This window comes from Mustela erminea, chromosome 9 (assembly GCF_009829155.1).
Source record: "Mustela erminea isolate mMusErm1 chromosome 9, mMusErm1.Pri, whole genome shotgun sequence".
Classification (NCBI taxonomy): domain Eukaryota; kingdom Metazoa; phylum Chordata; class Mammalia; order Carnivora; family Mustelidae; genus Mustela; species Mustela erminea.
The window spans coordinates 111,606,919-111,628,954 of NC_045622.1; the positions used below are offsets into that span (position 1 = coordinate 111,606,919).

At 63.6% G+C, this 22,036-nt stretch overlaps 1 protein-coding gene across 5 annotated transcripts in view; it reads left to right on the forward strand.

Moving 5' to 3' along the window:
• The window catches only part of NADSYN1 (NAD synthetase 1), a 34,147-nt gene extending 12,745 nt beyond the window's left edge, over nt 1–21,402 (forward strand). For 3 of the 5 annotated variants that reach the window (XM_032358090.1, XM_032358091.1, XM_032358094.1), the window contains 15 exons: nt 2,122–2,210; nt 2,327–2,444; nt 3,095–3,226; nt 5,928–6,002; nt 6,662–6,786; nt 7,295–7,343; nt 7,716–7,818; nt 8,222–8,390; nt 8,749–8,884; nt 9,526–9,632; nt 15,883–16,014; nt 16,508–16,577; nt 19,383–19,511; nt 19,949–20,125; nt 21,150–21,402. In XM_032358090.1, the coding sequence (XP_032213981.1) occupies nt 2,122–2,210; nt 2,327–2,444; nt 3,095–3,226; nt 5,928–6,002; nt 6,662–6,786; nt 7,295–7,343; nt 7,716–7,818; nt 8,222–8,390; nt 8,749–8,884; nt 9,526–9,632; nt 15,883–16,014; nt 16,508–16,577; nt 19,383–19,511; nt 19,949–20,125; nt 21,150–21,200 (1,662 nt within the window). In that variant the 3' untranslated portion in view covers nt 21,201–21,402. The other 2 variants (XM_032358093.1, XM_032358092.1) reach the window with 2 other exon arrangements.
• The last annotated feature ends 634 nt before the right edge of the window (nt 21,403–22,036 follow it).

A 22,036-nucleotide genomic window follows, 5' to 3' on the forward strand; every position in this document is an offset into this window, starting at 1 on the left:
TAGGACAGCACCCAGACCGAGGGGACGGTGCTGAATGACAGATGCTTGCCTCTCGGCCCTGGAGGCCGATGCGTGGGAGGCAGGGGCCGGCAGGGCGGGTCCCCCCTGAGGCCTCTCTCCTTGTGTGTGGACAGCCGTGCTCTCCCTGGGTCCTCACGGCGTCATCCCTCGTGCGTGTCTGTGTCCTGATTCCTTCTTCCTTGAGGACCCTGGTCACCCTGGATCAGGGCCACCCTGGTGACCTCATGTTACCTTAACCACGTCCTCCAAGGCCCCCGCTCCAGACACGGTCAGGTTCTGAAGTGGTGGTGGGGGCAGCGCTCCAGCAGGCACAGGTCAGCTTGTGACACGGAGTTCTCTGTCCCCCGATGGCTACACTCCAGGTGGCTCACGGCCATGCATGGACTCCCTCCAGCGGACGGCTTGGCCGGGATTCATCGGGGTCTCAGGCACAGGCTTGAGCCAGAGCAGGGCCCCTCCCCCAATTCCCACGAGGCTCCGCCCCGTTGGCCTCTTTGCGTCAGCGGCTTCCTCTGCCTTGTCCCTGGAGGACAGTGGACAGCGGCCGCCCTGGCCCCCGGATGGACGTTACCTCCACCCGGGAGCCAGACTATGCCTCTGGCACAGGCTTTGATTTGGGAGCGAGGCCCTTCCAGGGGTCAGCTTGGGCTCAGTGCCTTCTGCACGGACAGTGGGGGACGGGCGTGGCTGAGGTGATGGCAGGTCTGGTCACCTCCCAAGTGACCTGGACACTCCTCTGACCCTGAACTGCGGCAGTGAGCACATTCTAAAGTCATCGTGACCCAGAACAGACTCCGTGGGTGTCTGTGTCTGAAACAGGCGTGTCTACTGCAGTCCTGACCGTGGGATGCTCCCATTTCATTCTCGTGGGATCCTGGTGTATCCTGAAATCCATCCCAGGGGAGACACAGGGGGCTGACATGGGACAGAATCTGCCACTGGAAGGGTTTTGCAGGGTAGCTGCTTGACGGTGGTTCCCTGAGTTGGTTTCAGTAACTGTGGGTTAAGGTCGAGGGATGTGTCCAGGAAGAGGGTGAGGACTGCCCAGGACCTGCTCTCCGCGGACCGTTCAGGCCCCCGGAGGAGGGATAGTCCATGAGCCCGGCTTTGGCTACAGCTGTGTGGTTCATCAGCCTGTCACTCTGACCCTGGCCTTCTCACGATGGGGTGTGGATTGCAGCTGTGCCCACGTGCTCACGTTTGCCACGTGGCCGTCGTGCAGGGGCACGGTGGTCCCACAGCAGCCAGTGGGGCTCCTGGGTGAGGGCTCTCCTCACAGCCACAGTGAACAGTGACCTAGTCCGTCCGTGGCAGGAGGCATCAGAGAAGAAAGGGCCAGGTTTATACTGTGGCTCTTCCGTGGGCTGTATGGGTGTCGCACACACACGCACATGCACAGATCAGGGAGCTCGGCCAGGTGTTCTAGGATGTGCTCCAGGCCTCGGGATCATTTCTTGGCTGAGCAAAGTAACACCTCTTCTGTAACTTAGGGATTATGGGTGGTGGCCAAGCTGGACCCATGCCAGCATGTAGCAGTGGCGTTGGCATAGCCTGTCAGCATGTGGGGGGCTCAGGGCCTCCACATCCCGCCCGGTATCCCAGGGGGGACTCTGCGCCTTCCTGGGGAGCTCCTGCCGTGTGTGGTTGGTGAATGTGGCTCTTGGTGACAGACACGCTGGCATCCGGCCCTGCCCCTTGGGCTCTGGGTGATCTTTATCAGGTTTCTTGAATGAGCCTCGGGTCCTTCTGGGCACAGGGGTAGGACCACCGGGTCAGGCCAGCAAAAGCATGGGTGACGCAGAAGGGTGCACGGTGCCACGGCTCGCATAGAGTGGCCCTTGCTAAATGAGACCCTTTATTCTTAATAACGAGGATGACTGTGGGAGTTTGTGCCGACGGAAGCTTCAAGTGCAGAGGGACACAGTGAGCCCCGCGGCCACGCAGAGCACAGCCCCCAGCTAGTGAGATGCCCGCTGGTGCCAGGGCGCGTGGGCTGGGAGTGCTCCACACTGGGATGGGGAGGAAAAGGTGGTGAGGTCAGGACTCAGCCCGGATGGGACACAGCCAAGGGGTCTCATGGGCCCTGTCCTCTGGCTGCAGGAGACCGTGCCCTTTGGAGACGCGGTGCTGGCCACCCGGGACACCTGCATCGGGAGCGAGATCTGTGAGGAGCTCTGGACGCCCTGCAGGTCAGGCCCGGCCCCGCGCACGGCAGCCCTGGCGGCGTGGCCTGGGGACCTTGGGGCTGGGGAGGGCGGGGCGGGCACGCAGCCTGTCTCTTCCTGTCAACCGCCTCTGCCCGCAGCCCACACGTGGACATGGGCCTGGACGGCGTGGAGATCTTCACCAATGCCTCGGGCAGCCACCACGTGCTGCGCAAAGCCCACACCAGGGTTGATCTGGTGACCACGGCCACCGCCAAGGTAGGCATAGGCTGTGATGCTGGGGTGTGCGCACGGTGGGCCGGTGCTGCGTCCCCCACGCCTGAGCCCCTGGAGCCCAGGTGGACAAGGCCTGTGTGGCAGGTGCCGGTGCCCGTGGTTATGGCCAGGGCTCAGCAACTGTGCACGGACTCCTCTCCTGGGGCCCCACCCGCCTGCCCTCATTAAACCCCGGCAACCGGCGAGGCCGGCGCTGCTGTCCCCGCTCCCAGGAGCAGGACACCTGGCCCATGGTGTCCAGCGGCCGCAGGCTCACTCCTTAGCATCCGGACCTGTCCCCAGGGTCGCGGTGCTGGCTGCAGGAGGGCCGCGGGCTCGTTGGCGCTGAGCCAGAGCACGGGGAGTGCCCTCGAGGTGGCCTCTCTCACTGGGCAGCATGGCACAGTCACGGGAGAGGCTTGGGGTCAGCGAAGCCAGCCTGGGGTCTCGGCTTTGCCGTGAGGAGTTTGTCCTCCCTGGACTCCCACCTCCTCCGGTCACGTGAGGGCCCTGGGGGGCTGGGGCTAGGGGTGGCGACGGGCATTGGAAGGGCCACGGCGTGCGTGTGGTTTCCCTGCAGGGGTGCGCTCGCTGGTGTGGCGGGAGGGCTGAGCACAGGGAGGTGAGGTCCTGCAGCCGTGTGTGTTCTCCAGAATGGTGGGATCTACTTGCTGGCCAACCAGAAGGGCTGTGACGGGGACCGGCTCTACTACGACGGCTGCGCCCTGATCGCCATGAATGGCTGCATTTTCGCACAGGGGTCCCAGTTCTCCCTGGACGACGTGGTAAGCTCGTGTGTGCCCCTGGGGGTGACCGCACTGGGGCGGGGGCGGCTGTGCTGACAGCAGAGTGGAAGCTGGGGCCCCAGGGAGGATGTGGAACCAGAGCCTCCTCGGGAATAAGCAGGCGTCCGTCCTGGTCCCCGCAGCGAGGGGGGGCGTTGGCGGGGGGTCCGCGTCCGCTGGAGCGGAGCACGGGGGAGCTCAGCAGGGAGCTTGAGACCCGCTCACTGTTCCCGACGTGGCCAGGCACGCGTGTGTCTGTGCTAGCCGTAGGCCCGATGCCGCCCAGCCCCGACGTCCCCGTGCCCCCACGTCCCCCTGCCCCCACGTCCCGGGAGCCCCAATGCTCCTCCGGGGGGGCCTGTCACCGAGGGGCCGTGTGGCCTCACTGGACTCAGCAGCAGGCGGTGGGCGGGCGCGTCTGCACGGAGCCCTGGGTGCACTCAGAGGGGCGTCACCGCAGTCCGGGCTGGGTCAGGGACCAGGGAGGGGCGAGCCGAGGGGGCCTGTACGGAGCTGGTGGACACTCGCCCTCCTCCAGAGGACGTGGGTCTGGGCGCCATCTGTCCCGCTAGCCCATCCGGCCACGTTGGACGTGAATGTCCTTTGCAGTGGAGGCGGCTGAGAGAAAGTCCTTGTGGAGAACTGTTTGCTCTTGGTTTTGTTTTTGGTTTTTTGCTTTTAAATTCAAAACAAAAGGAAATGGCTATTATTGCCAGAAACGAACACAAGTGTGGGTCCCGCCGCAGGCCCGGAACGTCAGCCCCGGCTTCCCGGCGGGCCCTCCCGTGGCATCTGCCATCTTCAGTCGGAAGCCACCTGCCTGTGGGGACGGGGGAGACGCTGATTCAGAGGCAGGGGCGGCAGCGCGAGCTCACTCACCGCGGAAACTCCCGCAGCCCTGCTGGAGCTCACATCGGGGAGGTGACGTCTGGTGCCTCCGTGGCCTTGCTGGGGTTGTGGGCCGGGCAGTGGTTATAAAACCGCTCTGGGTTTTGGAGCGGAGCCAGCAAGTTCCACGATGCCTCCTGGCGGGGGCAGGGCGGGAGTTTGGCAGCAGGACGGTCCCTGCCTACCAGCTGACCCTTGGGCCGCGCTTGCTGTGTGACACTGTCCCCCAAGGCCTGCAGGTGTCTGCACTGGTCACAGTGGAGACGGGAGGGTTTGACAGAAAGGTCAAGTTCTTGCAGAAGGCAGTGCATCGTCTTCTGTCCCGCTGGAGTGCCCAGCTGTCTTCAGGCCAGGTCGACGCGGCCAAGACGCTGGGCCACACAGCAGAGCCACAGGACCTGACCCGGGACTGACAGGCCTTGTGTGTGTGTGTGGGGGGGGGTGTCACCTGCACCAGGAACACCAGGTGTGCGTGTCCCTGCAGGCTCTGGGCCTCAGCCAGGCCTCACGGGTGGACCCTGGGGACCCTGTGTTTTAAGCACACGCCCAGCTGACTCGTAAGCGCACAAGAACCCGAGGGCCGTTGCCTCCTGTCTCCCCAAGGGGGCTCTCGGGCTGGAATTCTCTGATTCTGTCCAAGCGTGCAGGGAGAGAGGGCATCTTGGGCCAAAGGCCGTGCCGTCCTGCCACTTCCTCCGTGACCACCAAAATGATCAGAAGAAATTGTGTGGCACCCAGGGCCATCGCACAGAGCGGCAGAGCTGCTGCCCCCTCCCCAGGACGTGCTTCTTAGGCTCTTCCGAACCTCATAGGCTGGGTGGCTCCTTGGACGCCTCCCTCCGGCGTTTCTGTGGACACTGACCCGTCCTGGGGAAGGGGGAGTGGAGGCTTTTTCTCACAAAAACGCTCACATCATCTGGCCTCTGTTTTCTGTGGCCTCACACTTCCCTTGGCTTTGTCCTGTGGAGAGCCCGGTGGCTTTGGTGGCCCATCACTTTGGGAAGTGACAGGGAGACCAAAGGACACACGCGTTCCGTTTTCTCTTTCTGTCTGTGCGTGTGTCCGGCTGGGGTCAGGCCCGGTGTTGACGGCGGCAGCTGCCCACAGGCCCGTTCGCACGAGCGTGGGGGCCACAGCCCCCGTGTCGTGCGGCGCACAGGACCGGCTCTCGCGCCCCAACTTGCCTGTCACCTGTAGTGACAACGTTCTAGTGACGCACTTTGACAAGGAGGTGTTTTTCACAAAGAAAGACACAAATGAATCAAAACCTTTTTTTTTTTTTTTTGCTGGTTTTTGAAATTTTATTTTTTTTCTGTTTTGTGTATTTTTGTATTCCTAACACTCCTGTCTCATCTGGGTTTGGGGCAGGGACGCGTCACCACGACCACACAGGCAGCACCTGCCGTCCTCCGGCCTGGCGTCCTCCGTGTGGGCTTGGATCTGGGGTTGCTCTCCTGGGCGCCGGGCGGCGGCAGCAACAGCTGTCTCCTCTCCGCGCAGCCCGTGGGAAGCAGGGAAGGAGCCCTTGCTCCTGAGCATCTCAGCAGTCTGTGGCAGACGTGACAGACGTGGCCCTGCACCGTGACTGAGGCACCGCTGTCGCGTGTCTGAGTTCCCCGGTGGCCACAGTGAGAGGGAAGGGCGTCGGGTCAGCCGCAGCACCGGCTGTGCCCTCTCCCTGGGCCCCCAGGAACGTCCCTGCCTTGGAAGGTGTGACTCTCGTGTGCGATGTGGCGCACCTGTGAGCGCGGCCCCGTCTGCCGCGCGAGTCGGGGGAGGGGGAATCACGGTTCCTCTCTGATCCCTTCTCCAGGAGGTCCTCGTCGCCACGTTGGATTTGGAGGACGTCCGAAGCCACAGGGCAGAGATTTCATCTCGAAACCTGGCGGTGAGTTCACGGAGGCCCACGGGTGCTCCGCGGTACCCCAGAGACTCTTCCTGAGCACGTGGCCGAGTTGTCGTGGCTGCGCCACACCATGCTGCGGGGGCTTCTGGCACATTCACAGGGAGGCACGGCCCTCGACTCGGCACAGCAGCACGAACAAACCTGGAGCCGAGAGGCTCCCTCTGAGCCCCCTCCGCCCCGCACAGCCACCACCTGCTTTCGGCCTCTGGGTCTGCCCGTCATGGGCGTGGCACGGGCATGGGCTCCCGTCTGGCTTGTGTCACGGAGCAGCACGTCCAGAGAATGTGTCTGCGGTGATGGCCAGCCCCTGCGGAGGGCACGTGGCCCGTGTTGCCTTCTGTCTGGTGAACGGACGCTCCACGAATGTGTACAGGTTTCTGTGCGGGCGGCTTCTCTTGGGCCTGCGCTCGGGCGGGGAGCTGCTGGGTCGTGCGGTCACTCCGTGCCTTCGTCTTTGAGGGATTTCCAGACTGTTCAGAGCAGCGGCCCCTCGACGCACGAAGGTCCCAACACTGGTCGATCCCGACTACTTCCAACTCCAGCCGTCCCACTGGGAGCGAAGGCTCGGCCGAGATCCAACACGCAGTCCTGCGGGCCTGGCGCCGCGCCGGCGTCACGTTGTCGTGGCTGTCCCTCCGCAGGCCAGCAAGGTGAGCCCCTACCCCCGTGTGAAGGTGGACTTCGCCCTCTCGTGCCGCGAGGACCTGCTGGAGCCGCCATCGGAGCCCATCGAGTGGACGTACCATAGTCCCGAGGAGGAAATCAGGTGTGCCGCCCGTGCGAGCCCAGGCAGGGGTGCTGGTCCCGGGGCGCCCGCTTCACCCACTGTAGTGGTTTGCCCCCTGCGGGGGGGCGGGGGCCAGAGCCGTGTGGGCAGCTGGTTCCCAGACCACGCCCGGGGGACTGCTCCGCGAGGAGGCTGGGCGGCATCAGGGCGGAGGGGTGGGGGGCACAGCCAGGCGGCCTGGCTTCCTCGCCCAGCCGGGCGCTTCCTTGTGCCAGGAACTTGGGCACAGATGCCCTGCCTGGCCTTTCCTTCTTGTGTCTCAGTTTTTCTGTTTGAAAATGGGGCCAAAAGATAATCACCTACTTCTCAGGGCGGTTTGGAGGCAAAAATGTGTTAATTCCCACGAAGTGCTTATCACAGAGACTTGGTGAACCGGGAGCCCCTCCCCCGCAGTTCTCCCGGCGCTGCTCCTACCTTGGCACGTGGCCCAGGTGAACTGCCGACCGGGTCAGCGGCTCCCGACCTCACGCGCCCCCTTGCTCCGCAGCCTCGGACCCGCGTGCTGGCTCTGGGACTTTCTGAGACGCAGCGGACAGGTAAGCTTTCCCGTGTTTGTGTCTGAGTCCGGCAGCCTGGGACTTCTGTGCTCCCCACTGCCTCCGTCAGCGGCTTAGTCTATGTGAGGCAAAGGCCAGGGGGCTCGTGGAGGTTTGGTTCCATCTCGGGGTCCTGTCTGGTGACACCAAGTGTGGCAGGACAGCATCTCCCAGTGGTTCGTGTGTCCGCCGTCTGCCTGTGGAGGACGAGTCCTACGTGCCTGTCGCACTGAGAGGTCCCTTCCCTCCAGAAGATCCGTCTGAAACGTGCACCTTTCTGCCCCCGCGTCTGTGGGTGTGATGAGGCTAAATTCGGGGTGCGCTGCTCCGCCAAGGCTCTGCTCACCCCTGCCTGTGGTTGGCCCGTTCCAGGCCGGGTTCTTCTTGCCCCTGAGTGGTGGGGTGGACAGCGCGGCCACCGCCTGCCTCGTCTACTCCATGTGCCGCCAGGTCTGCGAGGCCGCGAAGCAGGGAAGTAGGTAGCGTCCTGTGGCCCGAGCGAGGCTCCGGGGTGGGGACTGGGCTGAGGGGGACCTCGGGTCCCGGCCATCGCGGGTGAAGGGGGCTCTGCAGACGTGCTCAGGTGGGGACAGCAGGCCATTAGGCCCCTCCCTGGGGCTCGGGCCCGCGTGGCCGTGGCCATCAAGCCTGCTGTTGCTGCTGGGCACTGGCCTTGTGGCCTGGGCCTTGGGCTCAGGCAGACCCAGGTCGAGATCCTCCCCGTGCACCCTGTGTCGACTGTCCCCTTAACATGCACACCGGAAACACGAGGGGGAAGCTCCACCTGGGGAGACGTTGCCAGGGCGAAGGGAGGGACTTGGCTCTGAGCCTGCGCAGCGGGGGCCGCCAGCCGCTTCCCATCGTCTGGTGGTTTTCAGACCAGGAAGTGCTGGCTGACGTCCGGACCATCGTGGACGAGCTCAGCTACACCCCCCAGGACCCCCGGGACCTCTGCGGGCGCGTGCTGACCACCTGCTACATGGCCAGCGAGAACTCGTCACAGGAGACGTGTGGCAGAGCCAGGGAGCTGGCCCAGCAGATCGGCAGGTACAGGAGGCGGCGGGCTTGGGGTGGGGGCTCTAGGGCAGGACCAGTGCTGCTGGAAGCTTCGCCCAAGCCCTCACTCCTGGCTAGACGCGCGTCCGGGCTTGAGCACGTTCCTAGGGCCTCCCGTGAGCCAGGGCTTAGGGAGACTATTCCAGATCCCCCAGACCCTCGCCGCGTCTGATCACACCCCTGCTTCCCGTCGTCCTTGCGTGCGGGCACCAGCGCATTCTGGAACTGGATGCAGCCCCAAGAGCTCGCCCACTGTGCACTTTCATGTGGTTGGACAGTGAATCCGGGGTTGCGTGTGTGTTACGTGTGCGCACACACACCCCACGCACACCTGCCCTTTCCCTGGCAGCCACCACATCGGTCTCAACATCGAGCCCGCGGTGACGGCCGTCGTGGGCATCTTTAGCCTGGTGACGGGTCGGAGGCCTCTGTTCGCGGCTCACGGGGGGAGCAGCAGGGAGAACCTGGCCCTGCAGAACGTGCAGGTGAGCCTCCGGCCGACGCTCGTCCCCACACGGGAGCCGCGGGGAGCACGGGGACTCGGGCACCAGGCAGAGGGCGCGCCTGCCCCTGTGTGTGCGCGTGTGAGAGCTGGAGGCCGCAGCGTTGTCTGTGAGGGCTGCCTGGGTGGACGCATGTACGTGCGTGTGCGTGTGTGCGAGTGCACAAGCATGAGACGTGACGCGAACGTGTGTGAGTTTCCTGCATCTCCAGGGAGTGGCTCCCCGTGTCCCTCCCGGGCTGCTTCGGGGGGGCCCGGCCGGCCGGTTGGTGGAGGGTCCCTGGGCTCTAGCTGCTGCGCTCTGTCCCATCTCTGTCCCTTCCTTCTGGCCACAGCAGCCTTCCCTCTGCCTGAAATGCCGGCTGTGAAGGGGGTGCGACGGGAGGCCCATCCGCCCCGAGCGCTCTCGGCCCCCGGCTCGGGCTCCGGCTCCGCCCGACTCGCCCGTCGCGTGTGCATGAGTGATGTGGCGGCGGTCAGGCCCGGAGGACTCTGCTTCCTCTGCACGCTAGAAAGCGTCTACACTACTTGGAGCCCCTTTCCCTGGAGCTGTACCGGGCGGGGGGAGCCAGTGTGCCCCCGCCATGTCCAGCACAGGGTGACATTTCCCGTCGTGTCCCCCAGGCTCGGCTAAGGATGGTCGTGGCGTATCTGTTTGCTCAGCTGAGCCTCTGGGCCCGGGGCGCTCGCGGAGGACTGCTGGTGCTCGGATCGGCCAATGTGGACGAGAGGTGCGTGCGCCCGACTCCCGAGGGCCCCGGATTTCCGAGGGTGCGCGCTCCCCGAGACGGTGTTTCCAGGCCCCTGCCCGTTCGCACGGTCTGTGAGACGCATGCTGTGGGGGTCACAGCACCCCACGGCACAGGCCACGTCTGGTGCCCACGGGACGTCATTGCTCCAGAGCTTCCCGATGACTCGGATGTGGAGACCGGTCCACACTGCTTCCCTCTGGCTCCTGCCCCCGGCCCGGCCCTGCACCCGGCCTGGGGCCCTTCGCTCTGGGTCTGGAACCCGTCTCCCCACCCACCTCGCTGGGCCTCACCCGTCTCTTTCCCTGGGCAGTTCCAGCATGTTCTAGGTCCTGGCTCTGGGGCCAGTTCTCACTCCCGAGCAGATAGCTCGTCTCTGACGGGGACGTGACATACTTCCTCGTACTGTTTGCTGCTCAGAAACACTCAGCGCCTCCCTGCTGTTCTTCACACAGATTTCCGCTGAGTCTTGGGGTGCGCAGCGGAGGCCGGCAGCACCTCTCCAGCCTCGTCTCTCGCTTCTCTTCGGCGAGGCCTCGCTCGGGTGTTCTCACAGCTCCTTGTTAGCAGAGGGTGCCAGGACCTGCCTCTGTCATTTGTTCGTCTGTTCCTTTGTGTGTCAGTCCATCTGTCCTTCGGCCCACCCATCCGTCCGTTCCTCCATCCGTCCATCTGCCCATCTGTCCATCTGTCTGTCCACTCACCTGTTCATCTGTCCATCTTCCTATCTGTGGCGTGACGGTCTTAAATCTTCCTACGTCCTTGGATGTCCGCAGATGTGTCTCTGTTAAACACTACTTTGGACTCTTGGATCCTGTTTCCCTAATTATGACAAATTGAGGTTAGCACCCTCTAGCTGGTAAAAAATATTCTCACCATTCTCATGCACATATTGTCAGTTTTCATTGCTTTTCTGTTACTATCAGTGCTCCTGTCAGGAAGTGATGTTTCAGGAGGGGTGGACAGCTGGTGCAGGTCCTGAACATGCGTGGGGAATGGTGGCGTGTTCTGCTCTGTTGGCCTTTGCACGTGGGTTTGACTTGTCATCGCTGATACGGTGCCGCTGCTGTAATGATTTTATTGCACGTTCCCTATCACAACGCTTACCATTATCTTCTGGGATTTAATATCAAAGCAAACAACAATAGTGATTTCTTTCTGGCGGGGCGGCGGGGAGTGGGCTTCTGGGGGCTTAAAGGTTCTCCATGGGGCCTATGTACATATTTATCTGTTTTCATCACTTTTTGCTGCCAGGCCTCTTATGGATCATAGAACAGGCGCAGAAGTGTTTCAGTTGTCCTTCCTCTGTCCCCCGGACAGCTGTCCCTCACTGTGTCCCCATCTAGGATCTCCCCGTAGCTCACGTCCTGGGGGACCTCTGGTCTGCAGTATCTGCTGTGTTGGTTCTCCGTTAAATGTGACTTTTCATCCTAACTTCGGTTCCATTACGTTCCGATTTGCTCACTCTTCGAGGAATTGATAAAACGTGGGTCACGTGTCAGGTGGTCTTCTTGGTGCCGTGAACAAAACAGAAAAGTATTTCCCGTTTTACTCTAGCGGAAGGAGGCAGGTAATAGGAAAACTAATCGTGCGTGTAGGAAGTGGAAAGTCTGTAGAGAAAACCAGGGTAGGCACGGGCGGAGTTTGGGAATTTGGGCTTCTAAGCAGGGTGGCCAGGGAAGGCCTCTCTGAGAATTTGGTTTATAAAGGAGGAAGGGAAATGCAGTCAGGAGAACGGCCTGTGCAAATGTCCTGTGGTGAGAGCCCACCAGGACAGAGAGCAGTTGTCACTTCTCTGCACAGCCTGTCTTGTCTGAGGGAGGTACCGGGAGCTCAGTTGGGGCAGGTCGGAAAGTGGCAGGTGAGGGGAGCAGGGGTCAACTCTTTCTAGAAGTTTCACACTGCCAGAGAGAGGAGGTGTGGGGTGGTAGCAGGAGCAGTGAGACGGGGAGGATGTTTTCTCAAGGTACAATGAGAAGGTCTAGCAGTACGACGAGAGGTCTAGCAGTATGACAAGAAGGTCTAGCAGTACGACGAGAAGGTCTAGCATGTACGACGAGGAGGTCTAGCAGTACGACGAGAAGGCCTAGCAGTATGACGAGAGGTCTAGCAGTATGACGAGAGGTCTAGCATGTACGACGAGGAGGTCTAGCAGTACGACGAGAAGGTCTAGCAGTATGACGAGAGGTCTAGCAGTATGACGAGAGGTCTAGCATGTACGACGAGGAGGTCTAGCAGTACGACGAGAAGGCCTAGCAGTACGACGAGAAGGTCTAGCAGTACGACGAGAGGTCTAGCATGTACGACGAGGAGGTCTAGCATGTACGACGAGGAGGTCTAGCAGTACGACGAGAAGGTCTAGCAGTATGACGAGAGGTCTAGCAGTATGACGAGAGGTCTAGCATGTACGACGAGGAGGTCTAGCATGTACGACGAGGAGGTCTAGCATGTACGACGAGAAGGTCTAGCAGTACGACGAGAAGGTCTAGCAGTACGACGAGAAGGTCTAGCAGTATGACGAGAGGTCTAGCATGTACGACGAGGAGGTCTAGCATGTACGACGAGGAGGTCTAGCATGTACGACGAGGAGGTCTAGCAGTACGACGAGAAGGTCTAGCAGTACCACGAGAGGTCTAGCAGTACGACGAGAGGTCTAGCAGTACGACGAGAGGTCTAGTAGGGAGGGAACAGAGTGGCTGGTGAGGAAGGGGAACGCGGTGGGCAGCTGTTCTGTGTCACGAGGAGATGAGAGCAGGCGGCCGAGTGGGGGCTGGCTTTGCCGGGAGCCCGGCTTGTGTGTCCACAGAGCAAGAGAAGGCGGCACAGCCAGGGTGGCATAGGGTCAGGGCCATGACCTTCCTTGGCGAGACAGGAGGAGGTCACCAGCTGAGAGAGGGCGCAGGACAGGCGTCAGGTGTAGGAGGGGAGTGGTGACAAGCGAGCGAGACAGGTCGGGGAGCCAGGCCGGGAGCCCCCGTGCCAAGGCCGCACCAGAGGTGGGGTCACGCTCTCACGCCGCCGTGCCCAGCTGCATCGTCGTGTGGAGCCGGGGGCCTGGCGACGGTGGCAGAGAGGGACGGGGGAGCCGGGGAGCCACAAGGTGATGAGGGGTGAGCACGAGGCAGAGGACAGGTGACCCGCAGACTCCGGGTCCTGGTGCCGTGAGCTGCCAGCCCCGTGCCCTGTGCTCGCTGGGGGACAGACGGAGCCTCGGGTGCAACTCATGCCGTGGTCGAGTCCAGCCAAGGACACAGAGCAGAAGGCACGCGGGGAAACCAGGCCCTGGTCTCCAGATTGTCTCCCGGGCGGCGTCCCTGACGGGCCTCCTTCCCCAGCAACACCCGTGGCGACAGGGAGGTGTGTCAGAAGCTCAGTGCCCGGGGCTTGTGCCCAGGGCTGGTCCCACGGGCGCCTTCTCCGGCACGAACTGAGCTTCCGCTCCCAGGAGAGCAGTGGGCAGCGCACACCAGTGTTTGAGCAAAGAAGTTCCAAACAGGGAGACCCTGTTTCTTGTTAGGGGACAGGTGGGGACACTCCCCAGACCTGGGTACCAGCCGGGTCCGACGGTGCAAGCAGGCCCCCCTCGCCAGGACGCAGTGCGCACGCTCCTCCGCACAGAGCATGGCTCGCAGGAGGCACTGAGGTCTCTAGGGACTTCTGTCCCCCACGCAGGAGGCCGCAGGGAGGTCAGGGCCCTGGTGGGCCAGCGGCAGAGTGGAAGTGATGGATGAGGGCACAAGAGCGGCTGGGGGAGCCCCGAGGCCTCACCAGGAGGCTGGTCTGCCCTGTTGGAGGTGCCGGTGGGTCGGGGATGCACAGGCACTGTAGGTGCGCCTCATGTCGCCGGTTCCTGCGGCCTGGTGGGGTGGGGCTGGCGGCCAGGCGGGCTGGGCTCCTGCTGTGTTTTGGCATCAGAGGGGAGCCGACAGGATTTGCTGGTGGACCAGACATGTGGGGCGGGGAACGCTCCCGCCGATCGGAGCCCCTGGAGGCTGGACCAGCATTTGGCGCAGGAAGTGGGTGGGGAGGTCAGGGTCCTGTGTAGGGAATGTCGGCTTTGACACCTCCAGACGCCCCCGTGGACGTGTGTGGTGGGCAGTAAGGTGGAGACTCTGGAGTCCAGGGGCGAGCCGCACCCCCAGTCTGGAAGCCTGTAGACGGCAAAATGCTGCTTAAGGTACAGGGGCAGCTGGGCCCTGGGGCTGAGTGTTGATGGAGAAGGGAGTGGGGGTGGGCAGGTCCCCCGTACGAGGGGGAGCAGCCCGCCAGGCCGTAGAACCGAGAGGTCGGGCGTCCAGAGCGGGCGGAGGGGCTGCTCTGCTTGTTGCTTGGGTGTGGGGTGGCCAGGGCAGGGAGCTGGCCCCGAAGGCTTGAGCCTGAGCCGGAGGGGAGCGGGTGCGGCCCCAGCAGGCGTGGCCCCAGGGCAGGGAGCGTGGGCCCAGGGAGAGCGGGAAGGCAGGGGCCATAGGGCGGTACCTAGGCTCACCAGCGGGCAAGGGTTGGTCGTTGGACCCTGTGAACCCGCCTGTTAGTGGACTGTCCCCACCCGCGGGTGCCACAGCGGGACAGCGAGCTGGGGTGAGAGCCTGGCCCCCCGGGGCAGCAGGCGGCCGTCAGCGCGCCCCGCTCCATCCCTGGCGAGGCCCCTCCCCGGTCTGCAGATGCGCCTCCTCCCTGTGCCCTCACGCGGCAGCCTGGGAGAAGCCTGACGTCCCTCCTGGTGAGGACGCCGGGCCTCGGGGGCCAGGGCCTCACCCTCGTGACCTCCATTAGCCGCGTGACCTCCCGAGGACCCGCGTCCAGATGGTCACACTGAGGGGCTGTGACTTTGCGGGGACCCCAGACATTCAGTCCAGGACAGGGCCTCCTTGAGCAAAGCCGTCCTGAGGTCCAGCCTGTGCGCCAACGGGACTTACCTCCAGGCTTTCGTGCTAAGACCCAGAGCCTGGCCCTGAGGGGTCTCCCCCGCAGGGTCTGTCCCCAACACGGCCATCTCCCAGTGCGTCTCGGGGCGGGCGGCCAGAGGCATGTGGTAGAACGGAGCCCGTTGTCCCTTCGGCCAGAAGACCCTGTCCCCACTCAGCCACCCCTTCAACAGGACAGGGAGCACCTCGGGGTCCGGGGAAGCCCCATTCAAGGAGGCACCAGGTTTTACCCGCCCATCTGCTTGGTGCCCTGGGGCTCTTACGCCCGAGGCCCTGCTCTCCGGGAGGAGAGAGCTGGGTCTTTCTCTTGAGCATCAGGAGAGGGTTAGATGTGTGGGTAGAGGGACCCCGTGCTCGGGGACAGCTGTGTTTGCAGCCAGCCCGGATGCGGGACAGTCAGGCGGAGCCGTCTGCTGTGTCCGTGCTGGAGTCGAACTGGGAGCTCGGGCGATACAGGCAGAGGCCAGGCCTGGAAGGCCACCAGCAAGGGGGTTCGGGGGCATGTGGCGGGGTTAGGAAACACTTTGTGGGGTGGGGGTAGGGGCGGTGGGGGCGCTGGGGAGAGGGTGGAGACCTGCCATCCAGAGGTGGCTACAGAGGGAGGCGTCCGCTGGAGGGCACGGCTGACTAGGAGCCCCTGGGTCAAGCCCACCGTGCCCTCTCGCCGGTCCACGGGGCCCAGGTTCACTGCGGATCTCACGGGGCTAAACTCAGGGTGTCGGCAGGGGAGCATCTCCACCTTCCTCGCGGCTCCCGGCTCTGCCTCCCCCCCTGCTAGACCTGTACGGATGCTTGTGAGAGCCCTTGCCCCCCTCCCCCCCGCCCCGGCCCCGGCAGTCCAGGATAAGGACCTCACCTGCAGTCCTCAGCGGAGTCCCTGATGCCCTCGGGGTCCCGAGTTCACAGGTTCTGGGCAGAGGAGGAGGGTGTGTTTCGGGATTACCCTGCCCCGCAGGAGGTATCTGAGGGGGCGGGGGCTGCTGGCTGGTGTGGAGAGCCAGCCAGGCCCCCACGGGCTCCTAAGGACTCAGCCCTCAGCACCTCCCCACACCCTCCTGTTCTGCCGCCCGCCCTTCAGACACGCTGCTCCCAGCCGGGGGCTCGGCGTTTGCAGGCCCGTCTCCCGGCCCCCACGCCCTCTCGGGGCTGCTGAGTACTGCCCTGCGGTCATCTGCTGGCTCTGCCCATTTGTGGACGGCTCTGAGCGGCCGAGCTCTGGCGCTGGGTGTGGACGAGCGGCCAGGGCCCAGGCAGGGTCTGTGGGCCCTCAGGTCAGCCCCGTGGAAACCCTGTGCTCACTCCCGCAGCCTCCTCGGCTACCTGACCAAGTACGACTGCTCCAGTGCAGACATCAACCCCATTGGTGGCATCAGCAAGACAGACCTGAAGGCCTTTGTCCAGTTCTGCATGGAACGCTTCCAGCTTCCCGCCCTGCAGGGGTGAGTGCCTCCCGCGTGACGTGGCTGTGCCCCCCCATCACCCCATGCCGCAGCTCCCTCCTGCCTGATGGAAACAGCTCCGCCCTTCAGTGGGCATGTGGGGTCTTATGACCAGGTGGCCCCCGGGGACATTGGGCCATGTCTGGAGACATGGGCCATGATGGCGGCCGAGTGTGCCCCTGGCACCTAGTGGGAAGGTGCCCCCAGGACAGCCCCGCAAGGACGCATGACCTGCCCTGAATGTGGACGGCGCTTGGACAGAGAAGCCCCGTGGGGTGGCCTCTGCCGGCAGCTCCTGCCCCAAGTCGTGAAGCCCCCCGACATCCACGTCCGTCTCCCCAGGAAAGCCCAGCCCAACCAGCCCGCTCAGGGTCAACAGGGGAGCTGCAGGAGGCTGGCCCTTGAGTGTGCGGCAGTTGGTGTGGGGGTCATCTCCCCATGCCCACAAGCACTGTGGCAGCCGTGATGACTGACCTGTGTGTCTTGGCCGCAGCATCCTGGCAGCACCGGCCACCGCAGAGCTGGAGCCCTTGACTGACGGCCAGGTGTCCCAGACGGACGAGGTAGTGCTGGCGGCTGTGTTCCCGTTCCCCGTGTCCCTGCATCCTCGAGTCCGAGCTGGGCTCCCCCACGGCCTCCTTACTGCCCCAGGCGACCAGGGAGCCCAGCTCGGTGCCTGTCCCACTGCTGCTTTGACATTTCGGTCCGGCCTTCTTGAGGCTGATGCCCTGGAGGAGGGGAGAGTGGGGAAGGTCTCCCGCAGGTGGGAGGGGTGCGAGCTCAGAACCGTTCTTGTCCAGTCGAAGCTGGGCTGCGAGCCAGGAGGGGCAGTCGGGGCCATCAGCAGCGGGGTGCCGCTTCCGTGGCCCTGGGCCATTGCAGAGTCGGTCACAACTGACCGTCCTGCCGCCAGCACCTGTGGCCACCGAGACTTACCTGTGCTCCGCCCGAGAGTTTGTCGTGTGACTCACATTTTGAAGTCCGTGACCTGGTTGGTTTGTCTTAGTGTGCGGTGTGAGGAAGGGATCACACTGGACCGTCTGGCACCGGCGCCGTTTGCTGCCGGGACGGTCTTTCTCCCGCAAGCGTCTCGGCATCCGGGTGGAAATCAGGGGTGTGTGTGTGGATCCAATTCCAGACTCCGCTGACCCGCGGGTCTGTCCCCCCCAGGGCCACACCCCCTGGGCCACTGCAGCTTGGTAGGAAGTTCTGAAGTCGGCATTGGGGGTTCTCCCGTTTCGTCCCTCTCTTTCAATGTATTCCGGCTGCTCTGGGCCCCCTGGACGCCCGTTTGAGTGTCGTCTTCTGCCGCACACGCGGCGCCCGCGTGGCTCTCCACGGCAGGCGTGCCGAGAGCACAGCTGGGCTTGGCGGGTGTCGCCCCCCGAGAACGCGGCGTCTGAGGCCTGGTGTGACGAGTCTCCCTCCTCACTCTGGGCTTCTTACGGCCTCAATGTCTCGCAGTTTACAGAGCGCGAACGTGCACTTGTCTCGTTACTCGTTTCTAAGCACGTTTTCTCCTTTGTCCTCCCGTGAACGGAATTGTTTTCGGGGTTTCCTGAGCCGCTGGCTCATCTCCGGAGTCGGGAAGCACCTGACGTCCTGCAGCCCTTTCCTTTTCGTCTCCTACCGTGTGCTGGACGGTCAGCTCGCACTTCTCCCTCTGGGGCACGAGGAGCGAAGTGAGGGCTTCTCTCTGAATAAATCCCCCTCACTGCCACGCCCCTGCACCCCAGACGCCGTGCTGTGCCTCGTCGTCGTTTTCGTGCACCTCCGGGCCAGGTCTGATTTCCCTCGTGGTTTCTTCCCACCTGTTGGCTACTCGAGAGTGTGCAGTTGGAGTCCCGTGTATTTGGGGGTTTCTGCACTTTCCGTGGGTCCCCAAGTCTGTTGCCCTTTTCCTTTACGGTTGGGAAGCAGGCTTTTCCAGCGTGCTGAAATTCATAGAGGCCGGTTTTATGGCCTGGCATCTGGTCTGTCCTGGAGAACGTCCCGTGTGCCTCGAGGAGAACGTGTGCTCTGCGGTCATGGGTAGAATGTTCTAGAGAGGTCACTTAGGGCTCGTTGGTTTGTAGGGTTTGAGTTTTCCGTCCCCTTGTTGGTTTTCTGGTTCAGTTCTGTGCATCACTGAAAAGGGTGTTAAAGCTTCCAAGTGTTACTGTTGAATCTAGAGAATTCAAGTGTCGCACTGGAAGACATTCACGCAGAAGTGGGCACTGAAGGAGGTCCCTGGCGGGACCCGCTGGGCCCTGGGGCTCGGCATGGAGCTGGCTGGTCCCACCATCTGTGTGAGTCTCCGGGACAGATGAGTGGGAGGTAACCACGAGGGCCCCGGGTGTCTCTTGGTATTGCCCACACATGGACCTGGGTGCCCCGAAGGTGACTGTGTCCCTCTGATGGGGGCAGGACAGGCCTCCCGAAGGAGGTGACATTGGAGCTGGGGCCCGAGGAAGACTAGGTGGGCGGTGGGGAGCAGGAAGGAGGGGCTGGTCACTGGGGGTCCTGGAGACCCTGGATGAAGGTGAGGTCTGTCCTGCTGTTCCCCGGAAAGACCAGTGCCACCGTCGGTCTGCCGTCAGCTCTGGTCGTATATTCTGGGGCACAGTGGGAGTTCAGAGGGGATTAGAGCAAATACTCGGAAATGCAAGGGGGGTTTGCGTGAGCCTCCGTGGAGGCTGGCTCTTTCGAACCGCGCTAGGGGCGTCCTGTGGCCGGCATGACCCAGGAGTCTGTGCTGAGCCGTCCATCCTTAGGGACAGCAGGATCCCCGAGGCAGGGCGCAGGGCTGGTCTGTCGGGCTGCCCTGCCTGACCTTGGTCCTGCCATCAGCCTCCTGGGGCTGCTGGAGCCAAACCCCCAGGCCAGCAGCTTAAACGACGGACCCTCTCATTGTGCTGGAGGCCGAAATCAGATCATCCGCAGGCCCTGCTCCCTGCCGGGACACTCCAAGGGGGTCCTTGGTCCAGCCTTGGTCCTGGGCCGCGGCCACACCCCCATTCGGTCTTCACGCAGCTTCTCCCCTTGTCCCGCTCCATCTCGTACAAAGGCCCCCGCGCCCAGGGCCGGCTCGTCTCAAGCTCCTTCACTCCGTTGCATCTACAAAAACCTTTATTTTCCCAAATAAACCCACAGTTTGTAGGTTCTGGGGCTTGGAGCGTGGACAGAGCTCAGTCCCTCAGCCCTCAGAACCAGGCCGGCCCTTTCTCCAAACGCCGGCTCCATGGCACCGGGCGGTGAGGGGGAGTGAGACCGCACGTCTGCTCGTGGCCCCGTGGGGACCCGCCCCTCCCGCTGGCCCCAGGCCCACCGGCCGCGGGGACCCCAAGCTCGCCTCCAGCACCAGCCCACTGCCTCTCCCTCCTCGGCAGGACGACATGGGCATGACGTATGCGGAGCTGTCCGTCTACGGCCGCCTCCGGAAGGTGGCCAAGGCCGGGCCCTACAGCATGTTCTGCAGACTCGTCACCATGTGGAAGGGCGTGTGCTCCCCGCGGCAGGTACGGCACGCACGTCCGTCCGCAGAGGGAGCCACAGACTCGGTCCCCACGGGCATGGTCTGGCTGGGGGCAGCGAGTCGGCCTGTGTGGCCTGAAATGGTGGCACTCTGTCGCCCGGTACATCAGTGCCCAGGTGTCAGGTCCTCTGCGTGGGGCCACTGCCCGCTGTCCGGCTCACGCGGTGCTCCCCACGGAATCGCCTGGAATCCTCTCGCCGCATGTCTTCCCGCGTGCCCTGCTCAGCTCCACAGACGCAGCATCCTGGGGCCACCTGGGACAGCCCCCGAGCCACCCTGGGACGGGGACATTTGTCTGCGGCTGCTGGGGGGTGGCTGGCACGCAGGGGGCCCTAGTGTGTGCGGTGTGGGGTGAGCGGGGGTCCCGGCCTGGGTCCCTGCACCCCGCGACCCGCGGCCCTGTCTGTCCTCGCCCACCAGGTGGCTGACAGGGTGAGGCGCTTCTTCTCCAAGTACGCGGCCAACAGACACAAGATGACCACGCTGACGCCCGCGTACCACGCGGAGAGCTACAGCCCCGACGACAACAGGTTTGACCTGCGGCCGTTCCTGTACCGCGCCGGCTGGCCCTGGCAGTTCCGGTGCGTGGAGGATGCGGTGAGTTGGAGCAGGTGCTTCCCCACGTCTGGCGTCCGTCCCGGAGACGCCGGCCGGCTCCCGCTGAGGGCTGGGAAGCTTTCTGTGGGCGGCGGTGTCGTGACTGTCCTCGTGTCCACCACGGGACGTGCGTCGGGCGTGTGCTGTGCCTGCCGTGCTACTCACAGGAGCAGCCATGGGGACAGGGACCCTCGCTGTCGCTTCCAGACAGCGCCGGCATCCGGCCGGGCTCACGTCTTGTAAGCCGCCCGGCCTCGCCGTTCCTCTTCCGGTTAGTGATTATGTGGCGAAGGAGGGATTGGTAAGACCAGCCTACGAGGCAAGGCCCACCTGCCCTTTCCAAGCCCAGTGCTGGAGTCCGGTGCCCGTGGGCCGCACCCCCCGGTACAGGTAGTGTAGCTCATGGGCTGGAAAGGGAGGCTGGCCTGCAGGGAGCCCCGATACCCTGACCACGATGAGCTGAGGCAAGGGCCGTGTTGCGCCCACGATCGCAACGGACTCAGTGGACGCAGCATCTACCTGGGGATCGAGGGAGGCGTCTGCATAGGCGACGTGGATCCAGAGGAGTCACCCCAAGTCAGACTCATGTGCAGCCCGCAGTTCTCGGGGGCGGGGTCACGCCAGGGGACAGCAGGCCGTGTCTGGAGCTGTTCCCGGGGGTCATGCTAGGGGGTTGTCTGTGTCACTGGCTTCTGGTGGGCAGAGTGCGGGGACGCCATTGGCTTCCAGAAGTGCCCAGGATGGCCCCGATGGGTTCCCCCAAATCAGGAATGGGGTTCAGAGGCTGTGCAGGTGTCGACCCCTCAGAAGACACACGTGGGCAGAGATACAGTCCACTGTGGTCTCGTGAGGCAGGGACCGTCGCCCAGACTCGTCCCGCGCACGTGCTCCGTGTCCTTCCCGCGTCTTCACGGATCGTGGGCACGGCTCATGGCTGCTTGTCCAGTCCCATGACCGCCACCCTGATTCGGGGCGAACCGCTGAGTTTTAATCCCGTAGACACTCAAGTGACCTCTCCTTCTAGGTTGTCCAGCTTGAGAGCAGAGGCCAGCAGGACCTCGACGGGGTGGACTGACGCGGCTCCCGCCCAGAGGGCCCCTCCCGCGAGCCTGCCGTGTGCTTCCCGGGCCTCACTGGGGACCATGGGTGGGGCCCAGCCACCCGGCCTGGAAGACCACACCAGCCTCTTGTTTCCTGTCTCACGGGAGAGGGATCTGTCCGTTCTGGTGCCTTCAAGAAAGGATCCAATAAAGAGAATGTGGTTTCTGGGAGCAGACTCTGCGTATGGGGAGGGACGGAGAGCCCGCCCTCGTCCGTCCCCTCCAAGTCCCCCTCGGTTCCCGAATCCTCTCTCTGGGGAGAGAGGATCTGGGGCTCCCCTAAGCCCCAGGGGATCACAGCCTCCCTGCTGCCGAGTGAAGCTGAGATGGGGTGGGCCACACACGCTGTCCCCCCCAGTGCTGGGGAGGGGGCAGTCAGGGGTCTCTGCTGCTCTCCCTGCCCAGAAGCCTTCCCTAAGAAAAGAAACTTGTAAGCAAGGAGAGGAACTTACTGGTTAACATGGAAGATAGTACAGGGCTCTGACTGGCTTCAGGTCTGGCTGGATCCAGGGGATGCCTGTGTCCTTAGAACTTGGGCCTCTCCTCCCCCTGCCTTGCTCGGCTCCTCTGCCTCTACTGGCTCCCTTCCTGATCCACGTCAGGGCCCCATGGCCCTGGTTTACCAAGTCCCTGGTTTGAATCCAGCAAGAAATCAGTGCCTGTGTCTTCTTGCTGGGTCATAACGCCCATCCCTGAACCAGTGAGCTGCAGACCGGGGCCCCGCAACAGAGGACCAGGAGGTGTTTGAGAGGCAGGAAGAGCAGATGATGAGTCTCTAAGCAGCACACAGCCCTCCCACACACCCTGGTCC